This window comes from Eleutherodactylus coqui, chromosome 2 (assembly GCF_035609145.1).
Source record: "Eleutherodactylus coqui strain aEleCoq1 chromosome 2, aEleCoq1.hap1, whole genome shotgun sequence".
Taxonomy (NCBI): Eukaryota; Metazoa; Chordata; class Amphibia; order Anura; family Eleutherodactylidae; genus Eleutherodactylus; species Eleutherodactylus coqui.
The window spans coordinates 127,360,471-127,383,040 of NC_089838.1; the positions used below are offsets into that span (position 1 = coordinate 127,360,471).

At 39.4% G+C, this 22,570-nt stretch overlaps 1 protein-coding gene across 1 annotated transcript in view; it reads right to left on the reverse strand.

Annotated features, from left to right (window-relative positions):
• KITLG (KIT ligand) overlaps nucleotides 1-22,570 on the reverse strand; it is an 81,592-nt gene that overhangs the window by 19,309 nt on the left and 39,713 nt on the right. Inside the window, exons 3-6 of the mRNA XM_066591497.1 lie at nucleotides 15,365-15,427; nucleotides 2,841-3,002; nucleotides 1,394-1,544; nucleotides 1,242-1,304 (exon numbers count right to left, since the gene is read on the reverse strand). Coding sequence (XP_066447594.1) covers nucleotides 1,242-1,304; nucleotides 1,394-1,544; nucleotides 2,841-3,002; nucleotides 15,365-15,427 — 439 coding nt within the window. The remainder of the gene's footprint in view (nucleotides 1-1,241; nucleotides 1,305-1,393; nucleotides 1,545-2,840; nucleotides 3,003-15,364; nucleotides 15,428-22,570) is intronic.

Genomic DNA, 22,570 nt, shown 5'->3' on the forward strand with positions numbered 1-22,570 from the left:
TCTATATCCTGTAATATTGTAGTGCTCTAGAAAGACATCTAGTCCCCTCTTAAACTCCTCTATGGATTTTGCCATCACCACATCCTCAGGCAGAGAGTTCCACAGTCTCACTGCTCTTACAGTAAAGAACCCCCCTCTGTGTTGGTAATGAAACCTGCTTTCTTCTAAACTTAGAGGATGCACTCTTGTTACCGTCGCAGTCCTGGGTAAAAACAGATCATGGGAGAGATCCTTGTATTGTCCCCTAATGTATTTATACACAGTTATTTGACAGCCCCTTAACTGTCTTTTTTCAAGGGTAAATAATCCCAATTTTGATAGCTGCTCTAGGTATTCCAGCCCTCCCCCCCCCCACAATGTACCCCAAAAACAACTATGGGGACAAGCATAAAATAAACATTATACATCACCTAGCAGCGCTGCCTTATATTTCAAGCCCTTCCCTGAAAATCCCAGCAGGGATTGCCTTCATCCGGCCCCATTGAAAGCAATAGCATAGCATCATGGTCCTCTGCCACAGCAGTGACAGCTGTGGCAGGGAATTCTTTTGTCCCCACGGGGAGTCCCCTTGTCACTGAACACTGTGACAGTGCTGTCACAGTGTTCAGTGATGAGGGGACCATCGTGGAGCAGCTGCTCCTGTGAACGGGCAAAGTTTCATGCACAAACTTTGCCCGTTCATGCGTTTTCCGCTAAAGCGAGGAGCACATTTTTTTCGCGTACATGGGCTTGCAAAAAAACATGCTCATCTGAATGAGGCCTCAGAGTAAAATGCAATACCACAGTAATACATTATACCATGTTTTCATAGGTAGTTTATAAAGTTATTCCACAGGCTTGGCTTGATAGGCAATCAGCTATGGCAGGCCTACAGAGCCTTCAAAACGCCCCAGACTGCCATGGCAACCCGAATGTCTGCTCACAATCTCATCACAAGGTGGGGCCATTCAGGACCTTCAGATACAGATCAGGACATTTAAATGTTGCCACCAGAATTGACAGCAGAATTCAAAGCATTCATACTGACCATTGCTCTTGCAGGCAGGGGTCAGCTGCCAAAAAGACACCTAGCACCCACCATATATCGAGCAAGATTGGCCTACTCTAGACAAATTCCACACCCCCATGACACAATTGTATATCCTGGGGCATGAGGGGTTCATACAGAGAGAAAAATAAATACTAGTAAATGGGCTCAGACAGTTCTCTACCTTGGACATTAAGATACTTAATGTACTTACCAATTGTGGTGCCATTTCGTAAATGGCTTGATGCATAATGTGTGTTTCGGCTTGTGACATAAACTAAAATAGAAAAACACATATCAGTATTTGCTTGAATAATCTAAATTAAAGCTATAGAGCAAAAATTACCATTAATTAGAAGTACTCACCGGGATCACTTGTAGATAGCATACATGTAGTATTAAACTTTGTATTATTTATATCCTTGAAAACACCAAATGTGCTGGTCACAGAATTAAAAAATTCTCTGGGTACAAATTCTTCTTCTGAAATATGATCTAAATATCCTTCTACAAAATCCTACAAAAAGAAGAATAAAATGTTTTTAAATTAACAATATCCATAACTTTTGTGATCTGCTAACCTGAAAGTCTTTCTGACAATGTATTAATCATCTCCACCCCATAGAGTTTTAGCATATTTTATTTACAAAATGAATTTTAAATATTTTAGTACCATATTCACAGAATGCATATGAAGTCACAAGGGGCCATGTTTTTGCTACTGGGTTAAGTTCTTTCACCTATCTGCATACGCATGGAAGAATGTGCTGCTTATTCCAGCAATTATGTCTTGGCCTGCAGCTACATTCTCTACTCTGTGGGGGAGCTTTCAGCTTCTTTTATATTTTTAAAGAACTATTACTGTTGGGTTTTAGATTCATTTCTGGTAATTTAATGTTGAACTTGTCCTTACTGTATTCTTTTGGTTTGAGGGGACAAAAGAAATGCAGCATAGTGCCATGTCAGCCATTGTTACAAACAGGGCAGAGGAATTACATTGATACCCTTCATTCATAAGCAGAATTCAATTGCAAGCTTGTGTGATGCTGGTTTCTTATATGTGACGATGCCATACCCGAATGTATGACATTAAGGAACCCAACAGGTCCCGAGAGGTTGCCATACAAGACAACACTTTAATTTTACTTTGTCTGTCGTAGGGTGTTGTACTGTGTTTTTCCATTAGTAGATGGCTAAATACTAGAGATGAGCGGGCGTACTCGCTAAGGCAAATTACTCGAGCGAGTATTGCCATTTTCGAGTACATGCCCACTCGTCCCAAAAGATTCGGGGGGCGCGAGAGAGCGGCGAGGAATGGGAGGGAGATCTCTCTCCCCCCGCTCACCCGTGCTAACTCCCGCAACTCATCGCTCACCCCCGCCGGCCCCCAAATCGTTTGGCACGAGCGGGCATGTACTCGCAAATGGCAATACTTGCTCGAGTAATTTGCCTTAGCGAGTACGCTCGCTCATCTCTACTAAATACCCTTCTATGCAGTAAGACAAAAAATAATATCACCACTTCTACCTTGAGCTACATTGTCAACAGAAAGCTGAATATATTTATTATATTGATTGACGTGAATACAACAGAAAACAGTCAAATCTCAATTCCCTTACTGGTTGTCGACCAGAAACTAATTAGTTCATTAAAGCAATAAGCTACTACTGCTGTTTATACTAATGATTCAAATATTAATACTAGCAATATTATGACAGCAATTAATTTATAACATTAAGCGCATTAATTAAGAAACAAATCATTAAGCAACGCTGGCTTTATGTTCAACGAAACATGAACAAAAAATAATTACCACTTGCTCCTGGATTTTGACACAGTTCCTGATCTCTCGAAATATTAGGGACAAGTTTCCTAATATCTGATAATTTTGTGATGTAATAGAGAATTTATTTACAAGATTTTCAAGGCGATCTGACAATTCATACACCATCACGTATAACCAGCAGTGTTTTGCCTGTAACACAAAGAATTTGAATAAATATACACGTAGAAATAGAATATCATTATATCAGAAATGCCAAATTACATTTCACTTCATTGCCGTCTGTCCTAGTTTTATCCAGTATAGATGTTCGTTGTTTCAATTAGAAAATAATTTTGTCCAGAAAGTGGATGACTTTGTTAGAAAAATAGCGCAGTTTTAGAAGTTAAAGTAACGTTTTATGTAAAGAATAAGGTTCTTAACATGCCAAATTGTAAAAAATACAAGATCATCCATCCAAGTGAGCAAATGTAGAAATGAGTGCAAAATATGCAGCATGATGAGCCAATTATAAGTTGTGCAACCGAGTCATAAAAAGTTGTATGAATGTATGTTGGTTCATACTATAGCATCTCTAACAACACTTTCTTAGGAGCTTAGCATTAATTAACTGTACAGTGTGAACTACTCTTTGCATTTTCTTAATCAGTGCATTTTGGAAAGTCAAAGTATCCTAAGAAATCTTTTGGCTCATTTACATGCAAACATAATCTTTCAAGCTATTGAAAGATTGACAGTTCTAGCAATTGTTTTGCATAAAGTACTAATGGGCACTAATGCCCATTAGCACTTTATTAGTTTCCTTTGCATGTAAATGAGCCTCAAGCAGCTGTTTACAAATTGCAGCATGTGGTCTGGACTTTGTACTCAGCTGCATTGTCTTCACATGGGCTGCTATGGGCTGTCAGCTGAATACAATGTAATCAGCTGCTCCCATGGAGTACACAGCGTGCAGTCCCTGCTATCTCTTTCCGGCTGAACAATGGATTTTATGCTCATCTAAAAAAATCATCGTTCAGTTGAAGAGTGAAAGATGGAAGGGTTTACATGCAATGATTATTGCTTGAAAACTATCATTTGAACAAATTTTGAGCGATAATCATTGCGTGTAAATGGGGCTTTAGGTTGAGGCACCAATGATTACATTAATTGCATCCCAAATACCTGCCTATCTTGTTCCACTAATGCTCTGATCACAATCAAACTTTAATAAAAGTAATATTAGCATGCTTAAGCACAAATTACTTGTGAATATTAGGGAACTGAGAACTATGGTCATTGATGTAGACTTTAGAGTGGTGCAACTGTTTGAATTCTGTCATATTATTGTCATAAACTGTTGACTAGAGTTGGTTCATAAAACAGAATATACTGGAATCATTATAAGGTTGCTTCATAGAAGCTACAGTATATTTTATTACAAGTTAACGCAATAGTTTCATAATTAAAGGGAATGTATCACGCATGACTATGGAGGGTGCCATCTTGTCTTTGTTGTAGAGATATGGTTTACAGCAGCTTTTAGTGATGTTCTTTAAGCCCAGTTTACGTACAATGATTATCGCTCAAAATTCATTCAAACGATGAATTTTGAGCTATAATTGTTGCATATAAACGCTTCCATCTTTCACTCTCCGGCTGAATTATGATTTTAGGTGAGCTTAAAATCCATTGTTCAGCTGGAGAGAGATAGCAGGGACCGCACGTTGTGTTCTCCACAGGAGCAGCCGTTTATATTGTATTCAGCTGACAGCCTATGGCAGCTTGTGTGCGAACAATGCAGCTGAGTGCAAAGTCCAGACCACATGCTAGGATTTGCAAACAGCTTCTGGAGGCCCACGCAAATGAAGGTAATAAACTGCTAATGCACATTAGTGTCCATTAGCAGTTTATGCAAACGGTTGCTAGAATGGTCATTCTTTCAATTGTTTAAAAGATTGTCTTCAAGTGTAAATGGGTTTTTAGTCTTAAGGTGCTTTTAGACGCCACGAGTATCGGGCAAACGATGCCCAATACCTGTCTCCGCACATACTCACTCTTGTGCTGCTTCACAGGAGCTAATATTGCTGCCTCACAGCAGGGCAGCTGTAGGAGATTTCACTCCTGTGCAACATAAACGATGGAGGATGAGCTGAACAATGATCGTTCAGTGTAAATAGCAGCCGGTCAGTACTGAACGGCTGCTATGTTAAGTCAATGGAGTGGGGTGGGGAAGAGCAAGGAGTGAAATCTCCTGCAGCCTCCTAACCCCTCTGCTGGCCACACTGTGAACAAGCCAGCAATAATAGCTCCCATGCAACAGGAGCGAGTATATGCGAGGAAGAGTGCCGGACATTGTTTGCCTGACATTCGTCCCGTTTAAATGGGCCTTTAGTGGTCAGTTTGAAAACTGTAGAATTTTAGAATGTTTATAATATACATCGTGTCATGGTTAAAAAAAAGAAGGGAAAAAAAAAAAATCACCAAAAATTCTTAAATTGTTTAACATAAAAATGTATGCAATAGGTCATTTTCTGATGTCACATTCCCTGTAAGATTCTACTGAGGACACCTCAGGCAAGACATTGAGAATATCTCAGGCAAGCTTTTCATTTAACCCCTTGTGGACCAGGCTGTTTTGTACCTTAAGTACAAGACAGTTTTTAGGGATTTTACCCATGTGGTGGTTTAACTGCCCTATTTTTTACCTTCAGCTATCAAAATTATTTTTGCTGCATTTTTTTCAATGACATACAGGGCTATTTTCTTACATATCTTTTTCACTGACTTTTTTTTTCTGTTTTTGTTTTTAGTTTTAATGGGGGTAAACAGTTAAAAAAATGATTTTTTTGAACATTTATAGCTAATTTTTTATCATTATTATATTTGCGCTAAAATAAAGTATAGGAGCGGGTTTCTCATTTTGTTCCAGACATTTCGATATATAATATGTATGGTTTTAGATTATAGAGCGCATATGGCGACTATTTTGGTTGGAGTCAGCTTTGGGTTATTTTCTTTATGTATATATTTTTATTTTATTCTGTAATTTTGTTTTACTTATTGATGTAATTATTTTTTTTATTATCTATGTCCCCTATGACATCATATAAGACCTCTGGGGGACATTCACATGTTTTTTTTTTTTCTTTTCTTTATTACACACCTTTCCACTGTAGTTGAGGCATCCATAGGAGCCCCGGTTACAGGGGAAAACATCCACATGTAGTGACAATAGTCACTGGCAGAGCAGATCAGGGTCTGCTAGGACCCTGCAGCTCTGCTGTGTCAGGGGGTCCTAGTGTTCACGTGACCATCCTCTTGTGTAGTGGAAGAAACACTCCCACTTTCACTTCTCAGGACATAGTGCTCATTGAGTGCTGTGTACTAGGGAAAGGAGAAGGCAGAAGGGGTTAAAAACCACTTCTCCCTTTTACATTCGGGTTCTCAGCTATGACTAACAGCTGACAACCCGACTTGCTCCTGCTTGATTGCAGAAGCAGGAGCTTTACTCCCACGCCGTATTTTTACTATTGGCCGGGATTAAAGCTCAGAACCAAGCACCATATATTTACCGCGCTTGGTCCTTCAGGGGTTAAGATAACAGAATAGCTCAGTCTTAGGGCTCCCACACACTTGCGTTTGCATTTTTTATTAACGCGATTGTCAATGGGACTTTCTAATGTTAAAAACGCAACACAACGCAATGCATCAAAAACGCAAGTTGCATTGTGTTGCGTTGCGTTCTTAACATTAGAAAGTCCCATTGACAATCGCGTTACCAAAAAACACAAGTGTGTGAGAGCCCTTACTTTTAGGTCTGCAAAGTACTGTAACAATTTTCTAGGTTTTTAATTATAAATGTTTCTTTTAATTAAATGCTTACTTTATCTAAAAGGTATTTCTGAGTAAACATGTATTTGACAACTTCTTGCGTTGACTTCTTCTGTAGTGACACCTACGTTGTACATGCAGTTGCATCATTTGGAAGATATTCAGGAATTCAGAAAACACTTGTGGGAATTTCCCAAGCTCTACCTTCCTGAAAACAAATTTAACTAGCAAATCAATTAATATAATTGTTAACAGAAGAAGCAACTTTCCAGTTCGGATTAGGATCCTGATCTCTTTTACTACTTGTATAGGAAAAGGGATGACGTTTGTGTAAAGTCTTGGAATACATTTGTAACATATTGTTACAATTTTTTTAAATTTATAACATATTGCTACAAATCAAAAAATTAAACACGATCACTTAATAGTGCAAGAGGCCACCATGTAAAAGCAACATTTTCCAAATAAAGAAAGCAAACCAAAAAGAGGAACAACAGAACTAGTTTGAGGACCTGGTCAATAATTTTAAAATTGTTGTGCAGGTACGCTTGGGATAAAACTAAAATGAAATAAGGGAATTGCAGACTGGTAGGGCATGTTGCAATATGCAAACTAACAATAGCTGGAATGTCACAGGTCGCCTACCAGTACTATAACCTGACCATGCTCATGTAAGATCATTCTTTTAGACAAAAGTAAAATCAAACAAAAAAAGGCTACTGCCAGGAATACACTGAAGTACAATTAATTAAAATAGTAAAAATAAGCATTATAACATCACAACGGATAAGTCATAACTGCATAACATAAGCATATTTTCCCTATGGAAAGCTATAGTAAATCCAGACTCAATGTCTACTAGACCTACAGTAATTGTCTACAAGCCTTTGTTATTCGACCTCAGTGAACAGCAAAAAGTGCCCATATCAGAAAGCTTTGGAATTTCAAGAACTGTAGGTCAAAGAGAACAGGAATACTTCTGGATTCCATTTTAATTGCCCTATTAAAAAAGCCGATCAACTAGTTCTTCAAGTTAGGCGGTTACATCAGGGTAAATACAAAAAATATGACACCATTTTCACTGCTACTTTAGTAAATAATATGCATATACATTTAAATTACACTGTATGGCCACTTTACTAGAACCACCTGCCCTTTCACGATTGGAGCTTCCGTGTATGGAATTTAGGCAAGTCACCCCAGAGTGCAGCATAAAATTAAAGTTTCCGTGGATTCGCGTCAAGTGAATCCACATTGAAATGGGAATGTCAAGCAATCTGAGCAACTTCAAGTAGGGCATGGTCATTGGTGCTATAATTGAGACTCCGTATTTCAAAAGCTGACAACTTTGTGGGGTTTTCTCATGCAATGTTGTTAAGAGTATACCAAGAATGGTGTGAAAAACATCTATTGAAAGGGGATCATGTGTATATAACTTGGCGACGGAAGGGGTCAGAGGAGGATGTCAAGAATTGCTTTGACAAAGACAAGCAAATTTCAGCCTAATACAGCAATGCTGCTCCAGCTAAGGTAGCTGAATGCAAAACCATTAATTCAAGCGCCAATGCTATATAAGAGAAACTGAAAGTCCAGACTGCGGTGGGCAAAAGAGCACAAAAATTGGATCACAGGAATGGAAAAACACTACTTGGTCAGATGAATCCAGGTTTCTGTTGTCTCATGCTGAGGGTCATAGTTTGTTGCAAGCACCATGAATTGATGAACTATTCCTGTCAGTACCCTCCATCTACTTTGCGGCAACTATAAGAAGCTATCCAATATGCCTGCAGAATGATTTTTACACCTAGTGGAATCTATCTCATCAGGGGCGTAACTTGAAGCTTCTGGGCCCCAGTGCAAAATCTGTAACAGGGCCCCCAACTATAATGCTTTATTCATAGTACTGGGCTCCCAATATGGAGAAGAGAGGCCTTATGGGCCCCCTAAGGCTCCTGGGCCCGGGTGCAACCGCATCCTCTGCATCCTCTATAGTTACGCCCCTGTATCTCATAAGGAACTGCTGTTGTTTTTAAAGCCCCTAACATGCTACTAGATGGGAGTTTCTAATAATGTCACCATTTAGTGTATATTAACTTGGAAATTATAGAAATCTTTGGAAAATTGCATTATAAATAGTTTATTTTAATGAATAAGAGGGTAGATTTCTTTTTTCAACTGGAAAATGTCTGGGAATGGATCACATATTTTATATAATCAAGGGTATACAGATATAGCCAAGTTGAGCTTGACTATGATAACTTTCTGTGACAAGCTAGCTATTGTTATTTTAATGCTACAAAGCTTGGGTCCATCTGCATGTAGTTAGAATGTGAAGACCGAATTTACTACTACCAAAACAATTAATGAAATGATAATAATTTTACACAGAAAATCTTGCTAATTTCTAGGCATCTTCTCTTGTTTTTGCCATGTGCTGTTATTAACGACAGATATATATATATATATATATATATATATATATATATATATATATATATATATATATAAATGGGAGTTAACAGAAAGTATGTATACAGATAACGAAAATAAGTCAGATAGTTCTCAGAAACTATTAAGATGTTAGCATGAAAAGTGTGACTTTGACAACGGGCAGAAGTTCACAGAATTGCATATGGTGTATTTAGTAGGAAACAGCAAGAATTATTGGTACAAAGAGCAAATGTCAGATCATTAGTGTAGATGCTTAACCTGATTTTGTCTGAAACACCAGCTAAATGTTAGTCATTTTTTACATTCATTTATGACAGTTCATTGCACAATATGCAGGAGGTGCCTTAAAGCATGCAATTAGTAAAACAATCAGACCGTGTACTTAAAACAGCCACTTGCATGACGAGTTTTAAGAGAGCGTTTTAGAAAAGGTCTAGAACTAAAGTTGTAATAAAAAAAATATCATTCGGAGTTCATAACCATAGCATAGTCATGAAAATGACCTTTTACGTAAAAATACAGATAGAAAGAACACGTCTAAACATACAATAAGACAGTTACATTGACTGATTGGCCTTATCTAATGATAACAGCAATGATTTATGTTGGAGTGTAAGATTCTTATTTATAACCAGTCATGTTCAGATAAGTAATACTTGGAAGCCAGACTAGTCACATTTCCATTGTCTTGCTTTACACACACACATATATATGTGCGTGCGCATGTATAAAAAAAAGTGTACTGACAAATACTGCAAATTAATGTAAAAGTAGAAAGTTATCAGTTTAGGTCTTCAACAAACAGGATCCATTGAGGTACTGTACAAAATATTTTATTTAGTTTAGCAAACCCATTTTCAAATACTTTAGGGAATTCTGAGTAAAGTTCCATTTACACACAACGATTATTGCTTAAAATGCGTTCAAACAACCGAATTTGAGCGATAATCGTTACATGTAAATGATTAATCACACATTGAGCTCTGCAAACAGCTTGTGGAGCCCCATTTACATGCAAATGAAGATGATAAAGTATTAATGGTCATCAGTGGCCATTAACACTTTATGCAAAATTATCGCTAAATCTTTCAATCGTTTGATAAATTATCTTTGCGTGTAAATAGGCCTTTAGAGAAAACACTACATTCAGAATTCAAAAATTCCCCTCTGAAGGCCTTAGCACTTGTGTGCATTATAAGGATAAGTTTAGTGGAAAGTGTGTAATGCTTAAAGCGGTTTTGCTAAGTTTTAAAGTTATTTGCTATCCGCTGGATAGGGAATAACTTTTAGATAAATGGGGACCTGCATGCTGGGACCCCCGCCATACCTAAAAATCCAGGTCCCAGTGCATCAGAAGTGAGGGAAGCAGTAGTAGCACATGCACACTGCTGTTCCATTCATTTGATGGGACAGTAGGAGATAACCAAGTCCAAGTACTTGGCCATCTCCCAATGGTCTTCAGAATTAATGAAGTGGTGCGCATGTGTGGACAGCATACCACTACTATCCTCAGTTTAGTTTGCACCGGAGCTCCATTATTGGAATTGGTAGGGTTACCAGTAGTTAGAACTTCACCGATCTGAAAGTTATTCTCTATGCATTGAAAAGGGATAAACTTTCACATGTGGCACTACCCATGTGTTAGCACTGCAGAAAACTGAATACTTGCCAATTTCCAGAAGCCCGGTGATGATTTTTTGTAAGAAAGGTTCCCTGATAATGTAGATTGTTAAAAGTGGTGGAGATTTACCAACATAGGGATTTAAAATGTAAGAGTGAACAGAAATACTAGTGTCAATGAAGATTAATTAGTATACAAATTATTATTGGGAGAAAAGGTGTATTTTAATGTATATTTCATATGCCAATAGAAGTGATCTATGAACATTGAAGGATTGTATAACTTTTTTTACACGTTGTTCAGTTTGCAGGGTCATGTACACATCTATCTATCTATCTATCTATCTATCTATCTATCTATCTATCTATCTATCTATCTATCTATCTATCTATCTATCTATCTATCTATCTATCTCCCATCTATCTATCTATCTCCCTCCCTATCTATCTATCTCCCTCCCTATCTATCTCATATCTATCTCTCCATCTCATATCTATCTATATTTTTCCCTTTCTGTACTCTATACATATTGTATTACCCTCATGAAGTTTAATATACTTAAATAAATCTTTTAATATAGATATACATGTTTCTAGACATATCCATGGCAACCAGAAAGAAACCATCCATTGTTTACACTGCTGGTTGCAATCACTGAACTGTATATTTATAATATAAATTGTGCTTTTATTGTGCAACAGCTTCCTTTATTTCATGCTTGAATTGTTTAATTGTAAAACATTTCTAACTTCCCTGGCTTTAGGCCTCCCTCCCACAGACATTTCTTTCAGCGTTTAGCGCTGTGCTTTCAGCGTAGCGCTAAACTCTGTCAGAGGCTCCTGTTCTTTTCAATAGCGCCTCTCAGACAGCCTCTTGATCGCAGCGCTTTTCTGTGCCATGATTTTCGAGCGGAGTCTGTTCTATTTTTGGGCAAAAACGAAAGTAAAACGCGGCAAAGCGCTGAGATTAAAATTGCAGTGCTTTGCCGTGTTTAGGTGTGAGGGAGGCCTCAGTATGGGCTGATTCTAATTTTTAAGACGTAATGCCATGTTTAGGAGATTATTGCTAAAAGAAAATGCTAGGATTTTCAGTTCTCATCACCACAACATGTACAACTGGTAGACTATACTGCCGGGCTGGTATGTGAGGTATGCAACATGCAGAGTTGGCAGAATGAAAAATTATTTTCTATCCTTGCAATCACAACATTTAAAGAGCAAATTTTAAAGACATACGCATTTCATTTTAACTTGCTAGCTGCTACAATGGCATATATTGGAACACACTTGTACAAATAACACCAGGGGCTTGTTCACTACTTTCTTAATTTGACATTATAGACAAACATATTAAAAAGAGTATGGCCCCAATAAAATCTTACGCTATTTGATCAAATTTTTATAACAACTACAGTCAAACCTCTAGTTTCATTGGTAATCCGTCCGAAAGCAATCAGCTAAACTTGAAACCAATTAAACTCGAGGCAATTATTTCCATAGGAATCAATGTAAATCTAATTATTTCGTTCTAGACATTCCAAAAAACACACCAAACCACATTTTTATACAGGGTTCAGCGCTGCGCTGAAAAAGCAGCACTAAACAAGGTACAACGCTCCCATTCATTTCAACGGCCCTGCGTTGCCCATTGAAACGAATGGGCAGCAGATTCAGAGCTACCGAAAACATGGCACAACTTGGACAGGGAAATAAGTTGTAGCCATATACCTCCGGCAGCTGCTTCTCTTACAGCAGCAGAAGAAAAGACATAATGAAATCCAACATCCTCTCTGTCCCCATAGGCAGATGTTGTGAAATTCAAGGGGCCCCCATACAATGTTGGCAGGGTCTACCAGCGTTAAAGTGGTATTCCCACCTCAGCCAGTAATCCCCCATTCACAGGATAGCTTATAACTTGCTTATAACTTGCTGATCAGTGGGGGCCCAACTGCTGGGACCCCACAGTGATCAAGCAATAGCTTCCCCAAAGTTTTGACTGCACACATACACCACTGCTCCATTCACTTTAATGGTTACTGCTGGAGATAGAGTTTAAGTGCTTGACAATCTCCAGCAGTTCCCATTGAAGTGAATAGAGCAGCAACTGCTGGCAAAGTTTAGGGAAGCAATGTGAAGCCATCTGTACATCGGTGAGGGACCCAGCGGTCACACTTCCACCGATCAGAAAGTTATGGATAGAGGATAACTGGCCATGATGGCAGGCAGTTTTTCTACATTGCCTGAGAGAAAAAAAATTAATATACTTACTTAGCAAGTGCTATCGGTGTTCCGGGGGGTGCTGTCCGGAGCTCCATGCAGGCTTGTCAAGCCAGCAGAGCATCTTGCTAGTGACGGGGAATCGAAATCCGCTGCTTCCAGCAAGAGATTGCTCTGATTGGCTGAGTCGGCTGAGTGACAGCCCGCTCAGCCAATCATAGCCAGCTCTAGATGCTCCAATCACAGCCATTCATCCATGAATGGTTGTGATTGGAGAAATCCATGAATGACTGTCATCAGCAGTGAGTTCACATGGGCCGTCGGCCGCCGGAGAAATGAGAAGCAAGCGACATAAGAAGAGGCAAGATTCCGGGCTGAAGAATCGGCGAAACTGGAAACCGTTGAAAGAAGAAGGCAGCGAAAGTGAAGGTATGACTGTACTTGCTAACAGAAGAGTAGGCATTTTAAAATGCACACAATTACTGATCACAAATTGGAACTTCATACACTGAAGCCCTTTCAATCTGACATGTTTTTTTTTTTTTTGAAAAAGAGTTGTAAAGTTTATAAAACTCTGTTGAAGATCTCCTTCACACCGGATCCGCAACAAATACCACCCATAGCATGCTATGAGAAATTGAGTCTTCCTGCACACTTGCGGAAACCGCAATCGGTTTCCGCAAGAGGAGGAAAAAAAAATTTTTTTTTAAATCGCAGCATGCTTCATTTTTGCGCGGATTCTACGCAGACAGCTTTCATTAAAGCTGTTCAATGGGCAGGAAAAGCAGATGTCCGATGGTGAGCCATCCGCAGTACCGATGAAAATGAAAGTAAGACGATACGTGCGGACGCCGCTGCTCCTAGGGCCAGATTTCGCATGCGGAATCCGGCTCTGCTGTGTGCAGGTGGCCTAACAAAGTTGTTGATAAAGTTTTTAATAACCAAAGCTGAAAGTACAAACACAGGTTTGGCTTTACTCTTAAAGGGTTTGTCTCAAGAAATCAACGCCTGCCTATACGACCTATTAAAAGGAATGTACTGACTGTATATTCTTTATTAATTAAATCCAAGAAGTGAAACTTTCTACTTTTCTACTTTCCGTATATGATTTTGGGGGTGGCCATCTTGCATGAACTGCAGATAACACCATTTCTTTGATGCTCTAGTGTAGAACTTAACGACCATACACACAATGGACAGGATCCATTGATTTGTATGGGAGACTGTTGTAGACATGCTATGTGAAATAAGCAGAGGTCATTGTGGAAGGAAGAGGAGTGAATGGCGCATCCTGTGATATCTATATATAGGTTACCTGTCATTGTAATCCTGGCTGTGATATTAGTGAGATGACTGCTGAAAAATCTGCTCTACAGAACAGCAAGTGATAGATTATAATAATTATTATTAGTGGTCAGTGTGAAAACTGCAGAATTTAGAGACTTTTTAAAATCTAGATTGGGATATCAAAAATTTAAAACAGATTAATAAAAGCTCTTAAAAATATGTTTAGCAAAAAAAAAAAAAAACAACAACTTGATTTATAGGTTATTGTGTGATTAGACATTCCCTTTAAGCCAAAATATCATCATAGACGGATCATAGCCACATGCTACGTTTTTGCATTTTGATGAAAAATTCTCTTTTTATTGCAGTAATTTCCCATGACAACAGGATGCAGCAGGGCACAAAATACAGCGGTCCTTTTTTTTTTTTCCCTGGATCTAGATTTATCCTGCTTTTATACAAAAGAAGTCAATGGCAACAGGATACAATATAATACCTTTCAATAAGATGCTATAAATGTGGTGTGAAACTAACCTAATACAGAGCTGCAAAAACTGCCATACTCCTAATCCCGTTTATGGGGCGCAAATCTGAGGCACCTTCTCTGTCCCAGTGGGCAGAAAGGGTTTCACAACTGTGCCGCTTTGAAGAAATTGTAAACTGGGAAAATGGTACAAGACACACATTTTTAAGTATTTGGAAACCTTGATACAAATATATCACTTCAAACAAATTCAGGTTGGGTCCATGAACTTCACCCCATGCGCTCTATGTCATAAATTCCCCACATACTCTACTCCCCCAATGCTTGTATATTGCCCAAACATGCCAATTTCAGGTTGACTGGTTAATCATCTAACGTGTATATGGGCTTCCCGACTCTTTTGACAGATGATAGGGAGATGAGGATTTGGCTGTTGGACTTCAACTTGCCCAATCCTTTTAATCTCAGGGAGATACTCCCCTTTGCAGACTCAGAGCACAAGCATGTATGTGTATGGAGGGGGAAGAACAGGAATAATAGCCAATAGCTGTCTAGTATGTATGATCAGCCTTAGAAAGGCTAAAACAGGAGCTCCAAGTTAAACATACCCAACTTGCACCTAAACCATACAATTATATTTAATTCACTTTGCTCAATAATAATAATAGACGGACATTCTTACCAGGTGATCCTCTTCTGGGACACGTTTCAGGTGCATAATGTAATCGCTTGGGAGATTTCCAACCTGAAAATGAGAAAAATGTGTTACATTTTATACATGCATATAAAAGCTACATTTACAATAGTTTGACATTTCTAAAGGGATTGTACTAGATTTTGACATTACCTCCTATCCACAGAATAGGGCATAACTTGCTGATCAATGGGGGTTTTACTGCTGAGACCCTTGCCGATCTCAAGAATGGGATTCCCATGTCCCATTCTCTTATTATTGTAGGGGGTCACTTCTGACCTTGCAGTGTTGTCAGTATTATGGGAGTACTGTCCAAGCATGCGCGGTCAGAGCTCCATGCATTTCTACAGGGCTGTCGGAAATATTGCTTGGGTATCAGGGCAGACCCATTGAAAGTAAATGGAGCGCTGGTTCCTCAGTGAGGAGGATGGGGGGGGGGGGGGAGGGGGGGCATGGGACTCCCATTCCTCAGATCAGTGGGAAATCTCAGTGGCGAGACCCTCACCAACCTGCAAGTTATCTCCTACCCTACAGGATAGAGGATAACTTCAAATTCTAGTACAAGTCCTTTAAATCATTAGATATAAAATTCCCAATGTTTTTTTGGAAGTCTTGTCAATGTGATACTGTACATGCTGATGTATGTCAAAGATATTTTTGCAGTCATGTGGTTACTCAGATTTTCCATAATGCCCTGATTAAAACAAACTGCACGTTAGACAATGCTTTGCAATCTCGTAAAAGTAAAATGGTTAGCTATAAAAAAAATAAATAAAAAAAGATGGCAAGTTCAATCACAAAAGGATTATTATTCAGTTCTTTTATGGTTTGGATTTGTCAAGAAAATAAATGAATCAGAAGGAATTGCTTAATGTATGACAACAAACACAGTAGCGTTTTTTTAGGAATAGTATAGTAGCACTTAAAGGGAATGGGTCACCCTTTATTTTTTTTTTACTAATTGAAACTAGAAACAACTACATGCTGAGAGGTGAGAAGTGACCATCACCTATTGTGAATGGTGTGATCCTGTGTTATCTAAACATAGATGTTACTTTCCATTGTATTCCTGGCTGTAATGATACTGAGATAACTACTGATTAGTTTCTCTACAGAACAGGAAGTGTCAGCCTACTAGAGCACTAGTCAATGTGAAAACAGGTGCAAGATTTTAGGAGTTCCTTTGAAATCTACATAATAACATGGGGAATGAAAAAAAAATCTTTAAATTATGGTTAACATAGAAACTTCATTTAAACTGTATGCCATTTTCTCATGGACCACTCGTTTTAAAGGGGTTAACCCATTTCAGTTTGGAGCCACAGTGCAGTTTAGGGGATGAAAGCCTAGCAAACAGCTGATTTTGCTTGACTAATGTGAGGAATTTGCAATTAGTCAGACATTTTCCTTGCAGCAGCCACATTAGGGGAAATTTATTACTACATGACAGCCATTCAGATGCATGGTGACACTATGATACAGCGTGACACTATGCTCTGATTCATACACGGGGAATTAAAGCGGGAAACTGCTCTTTATGACAACCATATGTCCTAGTACCACATTTAAGTGCACCCCTTTAAAAGGAACTTGTCACCAGGTTCATGCAGCCTGAACCATAGGCAATTTTGTATATGTATGTACGGTGCGCCCATATATGCCTCATTCTGAAATGCTTGGTCATTTCATAATAAAGATACTTTGAAGATGTTGGCCAAACACAATCATAGGGGGCACCATGTCTGCTTCTGCCCACCCACATAATCTAGAATGACAGCTCTCCCTATACACAAACAGGGAGAGAGCTGTCACTCTAGGCAATTTGGGTGGGGAGAGTCCAGCATGGCGCTACCGCTATAACTCAGCATGGTTCCAACAGCATCTTCAAAGTAGGCTTACATAGGCGTGCTGTAAATATCCGTCCCGGGTTCATGCTGCCCATTGCTCAGGCAGCATGAATCTGGCGACAGGCTTCCTTTAAATAGCGGAGCACTAAATCTGTTCTAGTGCTGCACATATACATATATGAAGTCCATTAAAGTTTTAATACCTACTAAATTTTTTTCTTGGGAAAAGGAACAGATAGAAACATGGGGCACATTTTCGTAGACGTAGGCATTCTTCAGGGATGAGTGTGGGTTCCTGCACACTGGTGATTGCAAAAATTGTGTCTTTGTTCCTGCGAATTTCATGTATCAGGAATGCTTTTTCCTGAGAATAATCTCGCATCGCTGCCATCTGCGATTTTCTCGTGCAATTTTATCCCGCAAAAGTCAATAGGAGTTTCTAATGTTAAAAAGTAGAGATGAGCGAGCACACACGCTAAGGGCTAATACTCGAGCGAGTATTGTCGTTTTTAAAACATTCGGGTGCTGGCGGGGGTGAAACGGGGGGGGGGGGGGAGGGATCTCTCTCTCCCCCTCTCTCTCCCCCCCGCACCCTCCTACTCACTCCCGCAACACACCGCTTAGCCCCGCCGGAACCCGAATCTTTTCTCACAATGGGCAGGTACTCGAAAAGGACAATAGTCGCTCGAGTATTTGTCCTTAACGAGTATGCTCGCTCATCTCTATTAAAAATGCATTGCACAAAAATCACAAGTTCATGCATTGCCATTAAAAGGAGGCTCCATGGGGAAATATGGGAGATTTAAAGAAAACAAACAAAAAAAAAAGCAAAAAGCTAGGACATGCTGCGATTTATTTTTTTCACAACACATCGCATGAGTGAAAAACATAACAATGAGAATGAAAACATTGAAAATCATTGGTTTCATAATTCTGCGTTTCCACTCATCACACTCCACTCGCATCACACGATTGTTTCGCAAGTGTGAAGGCACCCCCAGACAGACGGCAACATCATCCAGTACATAGCAGCTGCAGTTAGCAAAACAGACCCCTAAAGGGAGCATTCGCAGTGACCATGCAATCATGGGGTCAACGTTGTGAAAAATGTGTACATCAAGAGGAAGATTATGTTGAGAAATGATAATACGTGCAAACTTCGAGGGTAAGTAGTTTTTTTTTAAAATTAGGACACCTTAGAGCATTAATGCACCTCATAAAACTAATGCCAGCCGGATCTAATGTTTATGGTGAGCTAATGCCCCGTAAATCAGATATTACGGAAGTAACAAGACTCAAATCATTAAATCTTGCTTATCCTCTGCTTACTACACAAGATCATACAGTTGCACAGAAAAAGCACCATCACCACAAGGTTTTTTATGATAACTAGACTGACCTGATGTTCACTACACGAACATAAAATGTTCGGAAAAATGGTTGTAAATGTCTTAAGAACTGTTGAGCCGAGGATTTGGCTTGAACTGTTCGCCATCCACGTCTTGGTCTTCCACATTTTGGGGACATGGCAACAGTCAGATTGGTAAGCACTTAATATGAATGTCAGCAACACTTGGCTCTCCCTAGCGGCACTGTTGGCTGAAGCACAACTGCGCCGCTAGGCTTAATATAGGAACTTTGACCTGGCCTGACCGGTCACTCAATGTATCAAACTCAAATTTTATGAGTGAGGATGTAACAAATCTAAGGACACCAAAATCATCCACCAAAGGTCATGCAAAGGGGTCAAAGTGTGGTGCAAGAAAAAGCATGTAGGATTTTTTATATTAGACTAGCTGATTACCAGGCGTTGTCCATGTATTTTATTTTTAGACACGAAAAGAATTTAAATGTGTGTGTGTGCGTATATATATATATATATATATATATGTGTTTGTGTGTTAATTTAATATATTAGTAAATGAGGAGGAAGAGGTAATCTGTGTAATATATTAGTATATGAGGAGGAAGAGGTCGTCTGTGTAATATATTGGTATATGAGGAGGAGGTCGTCTGTGTAAGATATTATCTAAAGAAGCAGAAGGTCTGTATAATATATTACTATTTGAGGAGGAGGAGTTCATCTGTGTAATAGATTATTGTATGATGAGGAGGAAGTCGTCTGTGTAGTCTTAGTATTCGAGGAGGAGGAGGTTGTCTGTGTAAGATATTATTATCTGAGGAGCAGGAGGTCTGTGTAATACTGGCATAATTAAAAATCAAAAAATCATCGACGTCCCCGGTAATTTTTGCTGCCAATAGCAACCAATCACAGCTCAGTTTTCACTTGTTATACTACTGAGGTAAAATGAAGGCTGCGCTGTCATTGGTTGCTCTGGGAAACACAGATTTTCTTTTGAACAGCTTTCATAAGAGTGGGTGCTGGGCTCATTTCTGTGTGGTACATAGTGGCTTAGTGCTGGTGGGAAGCTGTGTGGTAGTTGGAGCAGAGGAGGAGGTAGTCTGTGTAAGATATTATTATCTGAGGAGCAGGAGGTCTGTGTAATATATTAGTATTTGAAGAGGAGGAGGTTGTCTGTGTAACAGATTAGTGTATGATGATGAGGAGGTAGTCTGTGTAATCTAAGACTGTCAAATAAAAACCATCTGCTCAAGTGCAATTCCGGCATTCCCCCCACGTTGTGTAGTGGGGCTGTCTCATGCCCCACAAATTTGTCCCCATGGGATGTGTTATATATGTACCGAGTTTGGTTGAAATTGCTCCAGGTGTTCATGAGTTATGGCAGCACATACACACATACACACATACATACATTCTACACCCCTCCATCCACCAGGGATAGTAGGCTGTGTTATCCCTTCCACATTTGTCCCCATGGGATGCGTTATATATGCGCCAAGTTTGGCTAAAATTGCACTAGGTGTTCATGAGTTGAGGTGATTACCCAGCATTGCCCGTGTATTTCATTTTTCACATACAAACATGCACACATCCTACACACACATTCCCTCCCCCTTCCCCCTCAGGGGTAGTGGGACTTTCTTATCCCCACCAAATTTGTCCCAATGGGATGAGTTATATATGTACCAGGTTTGGTTGAAATTGCTCCGGCGACAACTGATTTAAAATGGCAGCTGCACTCTGGTAGTAGTGGTTCCGAGCTGCATGAGGTCATGATAGAACCGTGTTGGTGTGAGGCTGTGTGGTAGATGAAGGCTCAGTGCTGGTGGGAGCAAACACACCAGGTGTAGTGGGGCTGTGTTACCCCCATCAAATTTGTCCCCATGGGATGAGTTATATATGTACCAAGTTTATAGATAGATAGATATAGAAAAAGACTCCTATATTACAGTGGGATTTTGGATTCCAACAGGGTGACATTTTTTATGCCATACCCCTGATTTTATTAGATACTCTATAGAAAAAGAAAAAAAAAAACACATTTTGAAACCTAAATCTCTCATAGCCATTCATCGAATCATAAAGATCATCTGCAGTGATTGACACATCAAGACCCATTTGAAGACACACGTTACCGATGCTAGCACATGAGTGCTAGTGGCGGCTGCCAATTCCCACAACGTATGAATATTTGTCAGGTTGAAGTTGCAAGTTGAGGTGCAGCTCAGCAATTATTGGCAAGATACAATCGTTAGCACTGGCCACTAATGCTCATGAAATAGCATTTCAACATTTCAGGTTAAATTCAATAAATTGATAATTAAAAAGGTCATTAGATGCAGTGATCATCCTCATACATGATCACAATCTGATTACAAAAAAAAATCTGTCACTCATCAAGCATTACTTGTTTTCAACAACGAATATCCACAGGACATGCACATAAAGTTCACATGTTGTCTTTCATCTTATCACTATCACATCAGATCAAAGACCAGCATGTTGTAGAGCACTTTGCAATTGGAAATATTTTAAGCATGCACAGCTGAATTAGCCCTAAAGTCAAAAACAGGCAGGTCAAACTACAAGGGTTAAGTAAAGCCTAGCAAATTTCATTTTTTAGCCACTTAAATTGTGGGCTGAAAAAATATGGAATGGCTTGACTTTGTAGAAAAGCATAATCATGATCAATAACATAAATGTAAATCTATATCTTGGTGATATATTCTTATAACCTCCCAAGTTAGATTATTTCTGTCCTGTAGTTCCAATAATAAATATGTATTCATATGGTCACATACGACTGCACTAATATTTTCACTGATGGCCCAGAGAAAGGTAAAGGGACTTTTAGATGGTCCAATACTCGGGCAAAAACTTTCAGAGGAACGTTTGTTGGACCAATCATTGGACCATGTGACAGCCATGGACATGCTAGTTTAGTTGCTAGGACAGATGGGTACACACATTCCAATCCAAATATGCACCAAGTACCTCATATTTCGACACACAGTAAAATAATTCAAAATTCTTATATTCAATATTGGCATTTTTCTTGGTGCTTGCCAAGTGAAATCAAAGTTGTGTGAAACATGGCTAATGTTTTAATTCCTGCTGGGGGCTGCATTCACACGAACGTATATCGGCTCGGTTTTCATGCAGAGCCGATATACGTCGTCCTCATCTGCAAGGAGGGGAGGATGGAAGAGCCAGGAGCAGGAACTGAGCTCCCGCCCCCTCTCTGCCTCCTCTCCACCCCTCTGCACTATTTGCAATGAAAGGAGGGGGGGCGTGGGCAGGGCTAAGTGACGCAAATTAGCCCCACCCCCTCCCCACCTCTCCTCATTGCAAATAGTGCAGAGGGGCGGAGAGGAGGCAGAGAGGGGGGCGGGAGCTCAGTTCCTGCTCCTGGCTCTTCCATACCCCCTGCAGATGAGGACGACGTAGATCGGCTCGGCGTGAAAACCGAGCCGATATACGTTTGTGTGAATGCAGCCTAATGGCAAAGTCATACCCATTATTATATTAAGAAGGAACATACAGATCAGATGTTAACAAAGCCTACATATCAGTCTAAAGTTTGTCAGTTTTGATCATTTCAACCAAAATTATAATTCGTAAGATGAAATTTAACAATGAACAATCATTGTCAGCAGTATTTACCATTATAAGCTATGATAGCCCTGACCTACCACCAAGGCCAGAGGCGCTACCGCTCTGATCCTATACATATGGACACTCCTATAGCATAGCAGAAAAGACTAAATAACCTATAGCAAGGAAAATTGCACCTTTATTTAGAATGATAACCTACTTATGCTAGTCTCTGATATTGCTTGCTTTCTAGCATACTGTGATTTCTGCATACACTTTGCAGTTTCACAATGAATATGGATGCGATTGAGTTACTAAGGAGATGCCAATGAGATATAGGTCATACTCCCCGTATGGTACAGCAATCGCATCTATCATAGGGTCTTGTTA